The sequence below is a fragment of the Cupressus sempervirens genome, chromosome 7 (genome assembly GCF_028749045.1).
Source record: "Cupressus sempervirens isolate cs-2001-9-10 chromosome 7, ASM2874904v1, whole genome shotgun sequence".
Classification (NCBI taxonomy): Eukaryota; Viridiplantae; Streptophyta; class Pinopsida; order Cupressales; family Cupressaceae; genus Cupressus; species Cupressus sempervirens.
This window is the reverse complement of record NC_143124.1, coordinates 676,520,001-676,534,167: the sequence shown is the minus strand read 5'-3', so window position 1 is coordinate 676,534,167 and position 14,167 is coordinate 676,520,001. Positions and strand designations below refer to the sequence as shown.

The window sequence follows — 14,167 nt, the reverse complement described above, 5'->3', positions numbered from 1 at the left end:
TATATTATTATATATTAGTAACATAGGTCATAATAATAATAATAAATATTAATAACATATATATAATATATTACGTTATTATATTTAATAATAATGTAGTAAAATAATAATAATATAGTATAATAATATATATTATATTTATAGATAATAATAATAATAACAACATAATATATTATTATATATTAATAGTTATGTTATTATATTAAATAATACTAATAATAATAATATAATTTAATTTAATTTCATATATATATATATGTTATATATTATATATTATATATTTATATATTTCATAACTCATAAATTTGTTTTTCTCTCCAATATTTTGTGCCAGCCTATATCGGATATCCGATTTGAAATTGAGTATCCGATCTAAAATTGGATACTCGATATTTACTGTCATTATTTTCTCAAAATATTCCTTGTCACTACAAACCAGACAACATTGCTTTTGGTGGGCCTTTTTCATGTGTTTTAGGAAAAGTCACGTTTTGGGACCCAAACAATCAAAAAATGTTTGAAAATATATGCCTAGGTGTCCAATATTGTCATCTAAATGGCGAGTAGCAGTCATCGAAAGGTTGGACACAAAAGAAAGGTATCCAATGAAGACATTGCGGCATATAGGAAAATGGACAAAATAGAACCTCGAAGGAAAAGACAAGGTATGTTAAATGTTAGTCAAGTTGACGATGAATTAGTCGAAGGTGAAATCATAGAGTTAGTTAATGAATATGTGCAGTTGGGGAATGAAAATGTACCAATTGAAAATGATAATGTGGGAATTGAAAATTTAGAGAATGAAAATCTCGAGGAAATACTACTAGGTCATAATGAAAATTGAACAATTACCATGCCAAATATGACAATTCACAAGAACCTAATGCACAAGAATCTTACATATTTCCTAATTATAATCGACATGAAGGTTCTAGAACACAAAAATCAATAGTTAAAATTGATGAAACAATTATTACCAATTTGGAACGGAAAAAATCAAAAAGAACTATTCAGTTATTGGCTTCAAGATTATATAAGATGTTTTTCAGCAATCAGGTAGTGGTAGAGCAATGTTAGCTTTTTGTGCACTTATTAAAAATGCAAAAGATGAGACATATGCTTTCCAAATTGAAGAATTGTGTTAGTAAAAATTTGAAAAGAAATGCCATTATTGTGAAGAATCTTTTCAGTGATCTCAATAGCATTGGAAAAAATAGCACGGAGAAGGATAACAGAGCTTCTCGAAGGGTTATTACAACCTCTTTGGTAAGTCATCATCTGAGAAATGGTAGATATATGGGACAAACTTGTATTGATTTGAACCTAAATCATACTATTTTGAGAAGAGCACTTAGTTGATGAGAGAGAATTGATGATCCTTTTCAAAATGAAACATGGGCATTTGGTGGGAGACTTTCATGTTTTCATAAGAAGCTATTTGATGATGTGAAGGAAGAAATTACACAATTTTGGTACTCTAGCTCACGAGTATCACCCAATGCTAAAGATATGTTAAAGTTGAGAATTGGCATCAGATACTGTACACCACATCCTAAACACTATTTGGAGGTAAGTCAAACTATGTCGTTCAAACAATTTAGAGAGTGTCATCCAAGTCTTCATATATCACAAAGGGCTTTTGAATCTTTGAAGCCATTTTATTGTGTGCCACTTAATTTGAAATACATGTTGTTGGAAATATCATGTCGAGTTTTCTATGCACCATGAACTATTACGCTCCATCCATTCTACTTTTCATAGTAAAGAAATGTTGGAGAATTATGGTGCTATTGGGCTTCCAAAATCATCAAGAGACTTGCCAAATCAATTTTTATGTCATAGAGTTGATGGTTGTTTCTTTTATAGAAATGCTTGCTTAAATGAAAAGTGTTCAAAATGTGGTGGCTTATCCAAGTTTGAAACATGTTTCCATGCAGGGTGCGAACAAGATCTTGGAAAGACAATAGTAAAAAAAAAGGTATATGAAACAGTGAAATACACATTGAAGAGTGGGAGTGAGGGCTCTAGATGTGAATTGATTGGAAAAGAAATTAGTATGGCTAGTTTTATTTCAGATTTTAAGGCAAATCTTTTCTACAAGTATGCAAGACATAGTCACAGGTCTCAGTGGTTGGATCAACAATTTAGAATGTGTAAGGAGACTTTCCCATTGGCACTATTATATCAGTTGTTGATTTTTCTGAAAACTACACATTGCAACCTCAAAATGAGACACAATCTCAGTATTACAACTCCATTCAGATTGCTATTTTCGTCCACATAACATATAGACATGCCCCTAATATTATGGAAGATAATTGAAAGATTATTAGAGAGTATCATTTTTATATGAGTGATGATAGATCTCACTCTCACGAGTTTGTGCAACATTGTTTCGAGAATTATTTTGATTTTTTATAGGAGCATGCAATTGCTATGGATAGACATATAATTTGGTCAGATAACTGTATATGTCAATTCAAGAATGCTCACATGTTTTATTGGTTGTGTAAGATGCACGTAGAGAGGGGGATGTCTCATATTTGGAGTTTTTTTGAGTTTGGCCATGGGAAAGGGGAACATGATGGAGTAAGGGCATGTGCGAAGAGAGCTCTAGTTAAGGAGCAATTGAAGATTTTAGCGACAGAGCTTCTTGATGCTTGTAGCATTGTTGATTGATGTAGTTTAGCATTATCACAGGGGGGGACTCTTGATTCATTGGTATGCAGGTTCTTTTGGTTGGTTGAGGAAGGGTCCATAGGTGATAGATCAGATTGTACTACACTGAGAGACTCATAAAAAATGCATTCATTTTGAAGCTCTGATTCTTGTACATGGACCATTTGGACATGACAACTAGCTTGCTTTTGTCCTAGTTAGTTTCAATGTGATTGGGTTCATTGTGAGTCAAGTGAGTGGGTGGACACATGGGCTCCACATTATCTTACTCCATTGTTTATCATACCCTCTATCAAAAATGATGACATGGAAAGTTCACTTGAGCATAACCATCTATTAGATCTTGTTCAACTAGGACATGTCTTTGCATTGGTTGCACCACAAGGGAATGATGAGAAATCTGATTATTGGTTAGCACGTTGTGTTAGAGGTAAAACAAAAGCTTGCACAATTGATCATAGATGATGATGGATTCACATATTCTATTGGTTCAGTGGTTGTCACTGGAACATGGCTACGAACATACATGCTTAGAAGGAATGGAATTCCTACATTTGAAGACTATTAGAAGCACAAAATAATTCTCATATATTCACATCTTATTATAGCAACAAATGTAAAGTTGTTGAAGCATCAAAGAAGACCAAAAGTAAAAGAACTTTTTACTATTACTAATTCTGATCATGAAGCCATGTTGGAGACCCTAAAACAGAGAGAGGACCCTATTGGAACACTCGACTAGGTATATTTACTTCTTATGTTATTTTCTTCATAATGATTCAGTGAACTAATGATTATCTTGTTTAATACAATAAGTTAGTAATATTTTTTATGATATTGGAATGTAGGTACATCATGAAGAGTGGGGGGTGGGAGGGGGGTGGGTGTTGGGGAGAATTCCTAAGATTTATGATGTAAAATGTGAAGTTTTTTTGTATATTGTTTTTGTAATAATGAAAAAGACAGGTTAAATTAGTTACACATTCGAATTTATATTTTGGTAGGTTCTTTGTAAGGAATTATAAGAGGAAGGTATTGAACAAGTTCTTGCAAATCATATTTGCATGTGATACAAGGCTATAAGGAAAATTTTAAGAGCATTTAAACAAGAAGTGATTTTATGATGCTAATATTGTGTAATCCTATTACTACAAGTCTTATCAATGCATTTCATTCTTTTTTATGGCGTGAGATTTCCATCTCTAGGTTATTATAGACAAAGACTCATGGTGCAAGAAGAGTGATGGGTGGAAGAAATAGTTGATTTGGATAATGTTTTTCTATATCTTGGGAATGCTAGGGTGGTTCTGTTACACTTTATTAAAGTTGGTTGTTATAATTCAAGTCAAATTTTGGGTTCTATATATTATATAAGCTCTAATTGTATGACAACAACCACATAAACTTATTGAAACACTTGCGTGCTTTGCTACATTTATCTAATCTATTTGTATAAACTCAAAGTATTGTTTTCCATATATATCCATTGTATAATTTACTCATTATTTTATTCTAATAATGTGATCTTGTATATTGTCAAAGTTAAACCCTTGTCTTTTTTTCTCTTTACCTAACTGTGACAAGTTCTTGCATACATGTGTTCTTCAGGGTTTCATAAATTTATATTGCTCAAATTCTACAATGGCAAAAAACAAAGAAAGCCTACATGGTGCAAAGCACCTAATCAAAATGTTCATTTTGTTCAATGTAATAAAGCCTTAGGATTGATTAAGAAATCTCCTTAAGGCCATCCACCCATGTAATGGATACAAGACCCCAAGGTGTTAATATGAACTTGGGCATCGTTTGGTCCAAAAGGTGGAATTTTGGTTTATTTTATGTTTGTTAGGATAGTTTAGGTGTTTTGAGTCGTAGAATAAAATTTAGGAATGGTTAGAATTGAATTAGGAAGAAGTTTTATCAAAATAGCAAAAATTGGAAGATTGATTCCATGAACCCATTCTTGGCCATTACCTTGTAGACCACACCTAAAGTTGCTAATTAGGCTTGAGTTCATGGTTGGGGTTAAGGCATGCTAGAGTGGAGTGAAGTTTTCAAACTTTGGAGTCTTTTAATCCTTGCAAAAGAGTATCTAAAACTATACTTTGTTGGCCAAGTCCATTGGAAGAGTTTTGAGTTATTGCTGAAAAATTGAACTAGGAGGCCTAATTGCCTAGTAGGTCAAATGCTGCATTCTATTTTGTAGGTTATCAGCAGTAGGTTTGATTAGTGATTTGCCTTTTTTGGGTCAAGTTAATTGTTGCCTCAAGCCATCATTGGTGTTAGAAAGGTTGGGAACACCATAAACCCACTTTTGCCAAGTTGGGGGGTAGTAGTCCATTGTTGATCCAAGTAGGAAGAAGTTGGATCCTGATGGAAAGTTGTAATATCAGATTAGTATCCATTTGGAAGTGAGTCATAGCCTTTGCCTAGCCCTTGTGGAGTTTGGAGGTTTAGGGGTAGAAGGTTGATTGTTTGGTGCTTCCTTGTGCTTACTCTGTATCACTACAAGTCACCCAAATTCCAAATTTACAACTCTAAGAAAAAAATTGCACTGGGACCCAAAGTCCCTAGGGAATAAGTCAACCTGGGTTAGGTCATTCTATTTTGGAATAGTTAGACCTAGGTTAACCTATTCTAGACTCATTCAACCTAGGTTAACATATCCCAAAAAGAGAAGACAATGAATTATGATTAATAACATTTAAAAATTAATCCTTATTGGTTATTATGACTCTAGTAAAGCCTATTGGTTGTATGATCCTAAGGGGGGTGAATTAACATCTCTAAAGATATGTCAAATTAAAATAAGTGTTTCACCTTTCAACCTTTTTCCATGTTGGTTTATTAAAAGAGAGACATGGTAGTGACACATCATCATACTTACCCAAAAATATTGAGCTATAATTCAAAATTCCTATTGCATCTATGTACAAGAAAGGAAAGATATTAACGAGCCAAATTTAGGGTTAATGTACACTCCACAATTGACAAGTATTATCCAAAGGTAACAATTGTAGCAAGCTTGAAAACTAACCTACATTACCCTAACCAGTAACAAGACAAATGTTAAATAAATTCATTCATTGGTTGGCTAAAATAGTTGACTTCATTCTTAAAAGTGTCATGATTAACATGCTTAAAGGCAAATACCAAAATATGGATAAATGAACAATATTGAATCATTTGATGCAACATCTATTGAGGAATGAAAATGGTGTGACTTAATTCACATTGTTGATTGAAAGTATCAATGTTTGGAATTGAATCAACATGTTGCATTTGATCCTCTCCATAATCATCTTCATGTTCAAGTGCTAGTTTGAATGGTGACTCCTCCCTTGACTTGAGCTGGGAAAAATACCCAATTGCACAACCTCTTGAAAGCACAAACTTTAAGCTTGATTTGCTGGTTTTATAGTGTTTCTCCTTTTTGCCAGTTCATCATGGTTAGCATGCATTATTACAACCATGCCAACTCTTCCTCCATGGTGAAGGAGTCCCCTCCTTTTGTTAAGGTAGCTTAAAGTTCATAACAACTATCAACCTATTGAATGCTCTTTAGAAATGGATCCATCTTGCATTCATGCTTAGAATAATTAGAAAAAATACATATACTCTAAATTTTCAGTGGCAAGGTTCTCACAAAATACTTTTACAATACTCTAAAAATAATCTTCTAAGCTTTGGTTAGCTACCATCTCATTCATATATTTTATCTTGGCATTGAATCATCAGCACCATTAGCTCCGAGTGGGTGGGTGAACCCTAGTGACACCCTTGTTCCGGCCACAGAGATCATCCATCATCCGTGGCCACCCCATACTGAGTAGTCTTCAAGGTTCTCTAAGTGCATTTTGAGGTCGATCTTCTGAGGGTTGTAACTCAGAGCTTGTGAGGGCTATTGATGAAATGTCAAATTCTACAGGATGGTGATGTTGAGGCCTAAAATAACCTATCTCATTTTTGAGAGATCACATTCTATTTGTCTTTGGCACAACGATCATGCTCGATGCCAAAACTCGCAATGTGCCTCAGTTCATAGGTGCACCACAACATAACTTTGAAACCACTGATCTTGGCATCGAATCGTCAATGCCATTAGCTCCAGATGGGTGGGTGAACCCTAGTGACACCCTTTTTCCAACCATGGAGACCCTCCATCATCTACGGGCAACCCATACTGAGGAGTCTCCAAGGTGCTCTAAGTGCATTTTGAGGTTGATCTTTCGAGGGTCGTAACTCATAGCTCGTGAGGGCTATTGATGAAATGTTGAATTCTACAGGATGATGATGTCAAGGCCTAAAATAACCTATCTTATTTTTGAGAGATCACATTTTGTTTGGATTCGACACAATGATCTCACTCGATGCCAAAACTCACAGTGTGACTTAGTTCATAGGTGCACCATAGCGTAACTTTGAAATTGTTGATCTTGGCATCGAATCGTTGGTTCCATTAGCTCCATATGGGTGGGTGAACCCTAGTGATGCCATTGTTCTAGCCATAGAGACCCTTCGTCATTCATGGGAAACTCGTACCAAGTAGTCTCCAAGGTGCTCTAAGTGCATTTCGAGGTCGATCTTTCGAGGGTCATAACTCGAAGCTCGTAAGGGCTATCGATGAAATGTTGAATTCTATAGGATGGTGATGCTGAAGCCTAAAATAACCTATCTCATTTTTGAGAGATCATATTTATTTTAGATTCAGCACAGAGATCTCGCTTGGTTCCAAAACTTGTAGTGCGCATCAGTTCATAGGTGCACCATAGTGTAACTTTGAAACCGTTGATCTTGGCATCAAATAGTTAGTGTCATTAGCTCTAGATGGGTGGGTGAACCCTAGTGAGACCCTTTTTTTGGCCATGGAGACCATCATCCGTGGGCAACCCGTACCGAGTAGTCTCCAAGGTGCTCTAAGTGCATTTCGAGGTTGATCTTCTAAGGGCAATAACTCAGAGCTCATGAGGGCTATCGACGAAACATGAAATTCTACAAGACGAGATGCTAAGGCCTAAAATAACCTATGTCATTTTTGAGAGATCACATTTCGTTTGGATTTGGCACAACAATCTCGCTCGATGCTAAAACTCGCAGTGTGCCTCAATTCATAGGTGCACCATAGCGTAACTTTGAAACTGCTAATCTTGGCATCAAATCATCAGTGCCATTAGCTTTGGATGGGTGGGTGAACCCTAGTGACACCCTTGTTCTAGCCACAAAGACCCCCCATCCTCTGCGGGCAGCCCGTACCAAGTAGTCTCCAAGATGCTCTAAGTGCATTTTGAGGTCGATCTTTAGAGGGTCGTAACTCAGAGCTCGTGAGGGATATTGATGAAATTTTAAATTGTACAAGACAATGATGTCGAGGTCTAAAATAGCTTATCTCATTTTTGAGAGATCACATTCCATTTGAATTCAACACAATGATCTCGCTCAATGCCAAAACTCGCAATGTGCCTCAGTTCATAGGTGCACCACAACGTAACATTGAAACTGCTGATCTTGGCATCAAATCATCAGGGCCATTAGCTCTATATGGGTGACTGAACCCTAGTGACACCCTTGTTCTAGCCATGGAGACCCTCCATCATCCGTGGCCACCTCATACTGAGGAGTCTCCAAGGTGCTCTAAGTGCATTTCAAGGTAGATCTTTCAAGGGTCATAACTCGGAGCTCGTGAGGGCTATCAATAACCGCTTACGAAGTTTGGTGAACTTATCTAATTAGAAATTTAAAGTTATATAAAAAATTGTTCAAAATTGCAAAAGTTGTTAAATTGCAAAATTGCAAATATGCAACTTTTTCTTGCAAAGTGAAAATGAGTGCAAAGAGTTAGTTAGGGGTTTGAGCATGACCATATAAGGTTGGAAACATGTATATAAGGTGTAAAATTATAGCATGCATTAATGAAGCCAGTTTTGTTAAGTGGATCAGTATGGGTTATGTGAACCTTGTGTACGAGGTTAACAAGTGTCTTTATGTCATGATAGCACTTCAAATTAAACATTGCATCCAAACTTATAATAAAAGTTGTTAAAATTTTATTCACAAAATATTGCATTTGAATCGAATATAACGAACATGATCAAAATTAGTGATATTCCATAAACATGAACGATACACATGATCCATGATAAATTAAACAATACTAGATAATAAATTAATATGTATATCATTGTGCACATAAATGACAAAAATATATATCAAAATACATGTATTCATAGAAAAATTACACAAATATATATCAAAGATCGTGTATCCATAGACAAAGTACACAAATATGTATCAAAATACATAGATCCATATATAAAATGTGGCTGATCATGCCATTAGAATGTGTATAATATCAATATTTCTGTAAAAATGTGGCATATGCCATCTCAAAATATCTCATGATGCATCCTATGAAAACTATACTATCCTAGGGTGCTGGTGGATCATCAAAATGCAACCTCTTCACTACACTAGGTGGATCGGATGCCTCCTACATAAACAAAAAAGGAAAATGTCATGCCCAAACTACGGGGCAAAAACACAAAACTTTTTTTTTTTTAAATTTATAATTAAGATGCTCTAAGTACGATAAGGTTAAGATCACATTGCATGAAAAGATTCTCTTCATTACATCATAAGTTGATAACTCTTGTGGAGGAATACATTTGTTAAGATCAGAACTTTCGTTATAAGATTGATATCGATAATTGGTTACGTTCTTGCATTCTAATTGAATAATAAAATAAAACAGAAATGCCACCGAATACTTAAAGCAAAACAATTTTAGTCATTCTCATGGGTCTCACGTAAAATTTATCATTAATATTAATTTGTAACATTTAAACTAATAAATCAATCAATCCATTCTTTTAATAAAAAGTTACCTTAATAACATTAATAAACCTAACATTTAACCTAACTAAAATTAACTCGATAATACATTTAGACTAGTGAAAAAAAACATATTAGTATAGAACTAAAGTTACACTAATTTAAAAGATGATGGAACCTATAAATTAATATTAATTAATTATGATACCTAATTCATAACAAAACTAAACTTTTTAATATAATGCTAATACAATCATAAATCAAATACCAAAATTTAAAGATCACTAAATTAAAAACTATATATAAAAATACTAACTAATTTAAAATCCAACTATATTATATTTTAAAATAATTTAATACTAAACTAACTTAATTTACAACTAACTTGCTAAAACTGTTAACAAATAATACAAAGTAACTAGCAAGAAAAATAACTTATACTAAACTAAATTTAAAATGATCTAACTATCATAAAACTAGAAATGACTTCTAACAAAATCTAAACTAAACTAATTAAATCCCAATAAAAAAACTCAACTAGACATAGAAACTATCATCATTAAAACCTAAACTAAACAATAGAATTAACCTACATATAACTTTAATAAAATAAAGTTAACATCAAATAAATCCTAACTATCTTAACAATTACTATCCTAAACTAACATATCATAACATAATTTAAACTAAACACTAACCTATCCAAACTAACCTATACTAACCCTACATCCCCCTATGCTAACATTACCCTTCAAGCATGGGTAGCGCTTCCCAAGGAGCGCTTCCCAAGCGCTGTCCTTGGGACAACGCTCTGCCCAATCATCATGAGCGTTGACCAAGCCTTAGTCATGCACATACCCACCTTTAAAGGAAAAAGTAGCCAATAAAAAAAATGGCAATGAAAACAAAGGTTTATATCAAACCATACCAAAAGCAATTTAGCCAAGATAAGACAAGGCTAGCGCAAACCAAGAATAGGGTGGAGGTACGATGATGTCACCAAGTGGCAGTAAAATTTGACTTTGCAAGATTTAACACATTTTTAAAACCTCCATCCAAAGTGACGTCCACCAAGCTGAGGGAAACATTAATGACATAAAGTTTATATGGTAGGAAAATATATTAGTAGCTAGGATATTTAGATTTTTATAAAGTATTGGTTTTATATCATTGAGGGTCTATTATTTTATTAGTCTGTAATAGTATGAACTCATTTTTTTTTGCCATACAATTTCCAAAATGATATAAGTGCTACTACAGGCTTCTTTTTTTTTTCATGCATTTTGAAACTTACTTGTAGGTTTAAGTCTTACTATGGAGTGTTTTAGTTCTTAATGATATTAACTTATCATCTTATTAAACATCATGCTCAACAAAAAAACTATTGCAAGATCATCAAAATCTACGTAGATCTCTTATGAATTCCTGGTTAATAATTTCCATGATCCCTAAATGCTATGCATTTCAATGATACCCACATTACATGGAATAATCATCTACATATTCATTTAACTATCTATTATAACTGATGGAGCACAAATTGAATAACATAATGACTAAACTAATCTTAGGACAATTGAGAAAATAAAGAGATCAAAATGATAATGCTCTATTCATTTTGAAGGGAGTATCAAAACACACCGAGTTCTTTCCTCTATTGTGTTTTAAATTTAAGTTTGGAAATCATGACATAATACTTTCCTACATGTTCTAGCAAATTTACTTTCAACACAATCAATCATGAACTAGATCATATCAACTCAAAGGAGATACCATATATTTACAAATTGAAACTTGCATAATTGAACATCCTTGTTTCATCTTATCTTTGATATACATTCATATGACGAAATAAAATACGAAAACTTCAAAAGAGACATAAATTACTCAATCATTTATTTTATTAACAACCTGATTCAAGGGCTCAGCCGAGAAAGAACCAGGAAGAAAACCTGGCGTCGTGGCCACTACAACAAAATTAAAATACAATATACATATGATTCCAATCTCCAAAATTTCAACAATCCAATATAAGTTTCCTTTATGGCCCTTATCAAGTGGTATTTATCTTTTTCTGCATCACATTTCTAAGAACCATAAAGGGAACAGAATTCTGATCAAGTGACAACAAGCATGACCAAGCACAATTCAAGCATGCATATTCACACAAGGTTATCACTATATGATTCACAATGAATCAACACTAGGGAAAGGTGGATTCTTCCAATAGGAGAAGTCAAGCACAACACCAAACAGATGCCCAATCGGGGCTATAAACCAAGAACTTCCGTTCTTCCATTTCAACATACCATAATCATACAAGGTTTGTGATGACAGGTAGGGGCCCATAACACCCTAACCTTTCTCCCTCTTCTCATCCTGAGAAGAGACTCTACACTAGTTGGAGTCCGACTAAAAAGACCTTTCCCAAAATTGGTCACTTCTGCCCTCTCCAAGGGTGAGTAATACCAAAACACCCATGCAAGAAAAATCTCAAAATTGCAAACATAAACATGAAAGGAAATCATCCAAAAATAACATGGTTTGCAAAGCTTCCCAACATACCCACAAACATACAAACATTGAAAAAATCAACAAGGTAGCATAAACATGAAACAAACATGGAAATTGAATAAGGGAGATGAGAATTTCCTACCTTCACAAGAGGTAATGGCAAATGAACAAATTTCAGTAGAGTTTCCCCTTCCTTGCTTCAATCTTCAAGAACTCCTCTCTAAATGTAGAGATTGGGCAACAACCCCAACTAGACCAAGAAAGGCCTCTAAATAAGCCTCAAACTCAACCACCCAAGGGATCAATAACTTCTCCCACCCACTTTCCATTCTATAAACTCCTAACTCTATCCTCACTATGGTTACAAACTAAGTGGCGATGAGGTGAGGTAACTCAAGATAACCATGGTCAATTTTCGCACAAAGGCAAAAAGAGACTTTTTGAGTGACCTCAAAAGTCAAAAAAAGGGGCTTAGGGGTTGGAAAAGACCCCTAACCCATACCCATACCTTTTGGGTAAAAATTTTTTCATGTTTTAAGCTTTAGGAAAGAGGTTTAGAGCTAAACAAAAGCTAGAAAATAATTAGGACCAACTAACAACTCTAAAAAGTAGATTAAGCACTAATCCGGATTAAGGATGACTAAACTCAATTAACAAACTAAAACTAACTTAATTCGACTTAGGTCCATGGGTTACACAACTAACCCTAACTAGCATGCTAAAGGGCACAAACAATTCACGAGTGTCAAACAACACTAACAGAACATAATTACGAGACATTCACATTTACTGAACACGAAAAGATAAATTCATACATCTCTCAATACAATACTTGAATTACGAACAACAAGGTTTCCACAAATGGCACATAGGGATCAGTGTTGTTCCTCCGTCGGTTTCCTCGGCTAAAAATATCTGTACACTCAGTGAACAAATTAGTAGTCCCGAAAATCACATGTACATATATACATATCATAAATTCACATAAATTGAAACATACATCAATCAGGATTTTTTGCATCCTACTTATATCCTTTATCATAAAGATTCCAAAAATTAATGTGTTAATCCTACATTTTACCAAATTCATCCACATACATATACATAAAGCATTAAATGACAGATATCAAATATCTAAAAATAACATCACACAACATGAAATAATATGATATGTTCAAGTATCTGATAATGTCTTGACATCTTGAGTCGTGAGTAACAAAAAGGTAAAGTAACAACTAAGGCCATAAAGGGTCAGGGTGAGGCCTCACAGAAAACTCAAAGTTAGACTACTAAATTTATATGATTTCTTTTATCTAACATTGAATTACTCAAATGCATAATGATCTTTTTTTAATGAAGATTTATACTATTAAACTTTCATAATAGATACCTCTCTCATCGACCTCCTACGCCGATCAAGAGTCCTCTCGTATGCCCTAGGAAATGCTCATCCCTTGCTAATTGTGGGCTGTGTATGTTCAAATATGTTTGTTAGATGAATCTACAACTTAAACTATGACATTATAATTCATAGTATGCTAAATTTATAACATATTTAATCATGAATTCAAACTGCAACTTACTAGTGTAGGATCCTCCTCAGAATATAGTGGTTGCATCATCAAATCTACATAACTCTCCTGTCGAACCTCATGTTCACTAGGAGTCTCCTATGAGATACAAAATAGTAGTTGTTAATATCATGGAAATCCGTTTTGAATTTATTTAGGAAGATAAAGAAAATAAAAAATAAATGATACTTATACATACAATGGAGCTTTCGATGCGAATAGAAATGCCCGAGCGTCTACGACGCAAAATTTGTATGGACTCATCACCAGTAGCCACACCCTATATACAATAAAGAATGTAATTAAGTTTCATTAACACAAACATTTTACAAGAATGCATTGATATTTAATCAGATAGAAAGCACCTAATTACCTTTCATTTGTCAATAAGTGTTGGCTCATCCCCCACACTTTGTCCCTCCGAGACAGATGGTACCTGCAAGATAAAAGAAAGATTAGCAACCATATATGCTACAATATCAAATAGAAAAAACAATGAGAACACAACATAATGTACCGTAGATGTCTCAAGGCCAAATGAATTGGCTGAGAGCATGGAATCATCAATCTATTTG

General features: G+C 34.0%; 1 protein-coding gene across 1 annotated transcript in view; it reads left to right on the top strand.

The window, feature by feature from the left end:
• The first annotated feature begins 556 nt into the window (after window positions 1–556).
• The window catches only part of LOC149548469 (uncharacterized), a 40,108-nt gene continuing 26,497 nt past the window's right edge, over window positions 557–14,167 (top strand). Inside the window, exon 1 of the mRNA XM_089794263.1 lies at window positions 557–665. Within this exon, the coding sequence (XP_089650389.1) occupies window positions 557–665 (109 nt within the window). The remainder of the gene's footprint in view (window positions 666–14,167) is intronic.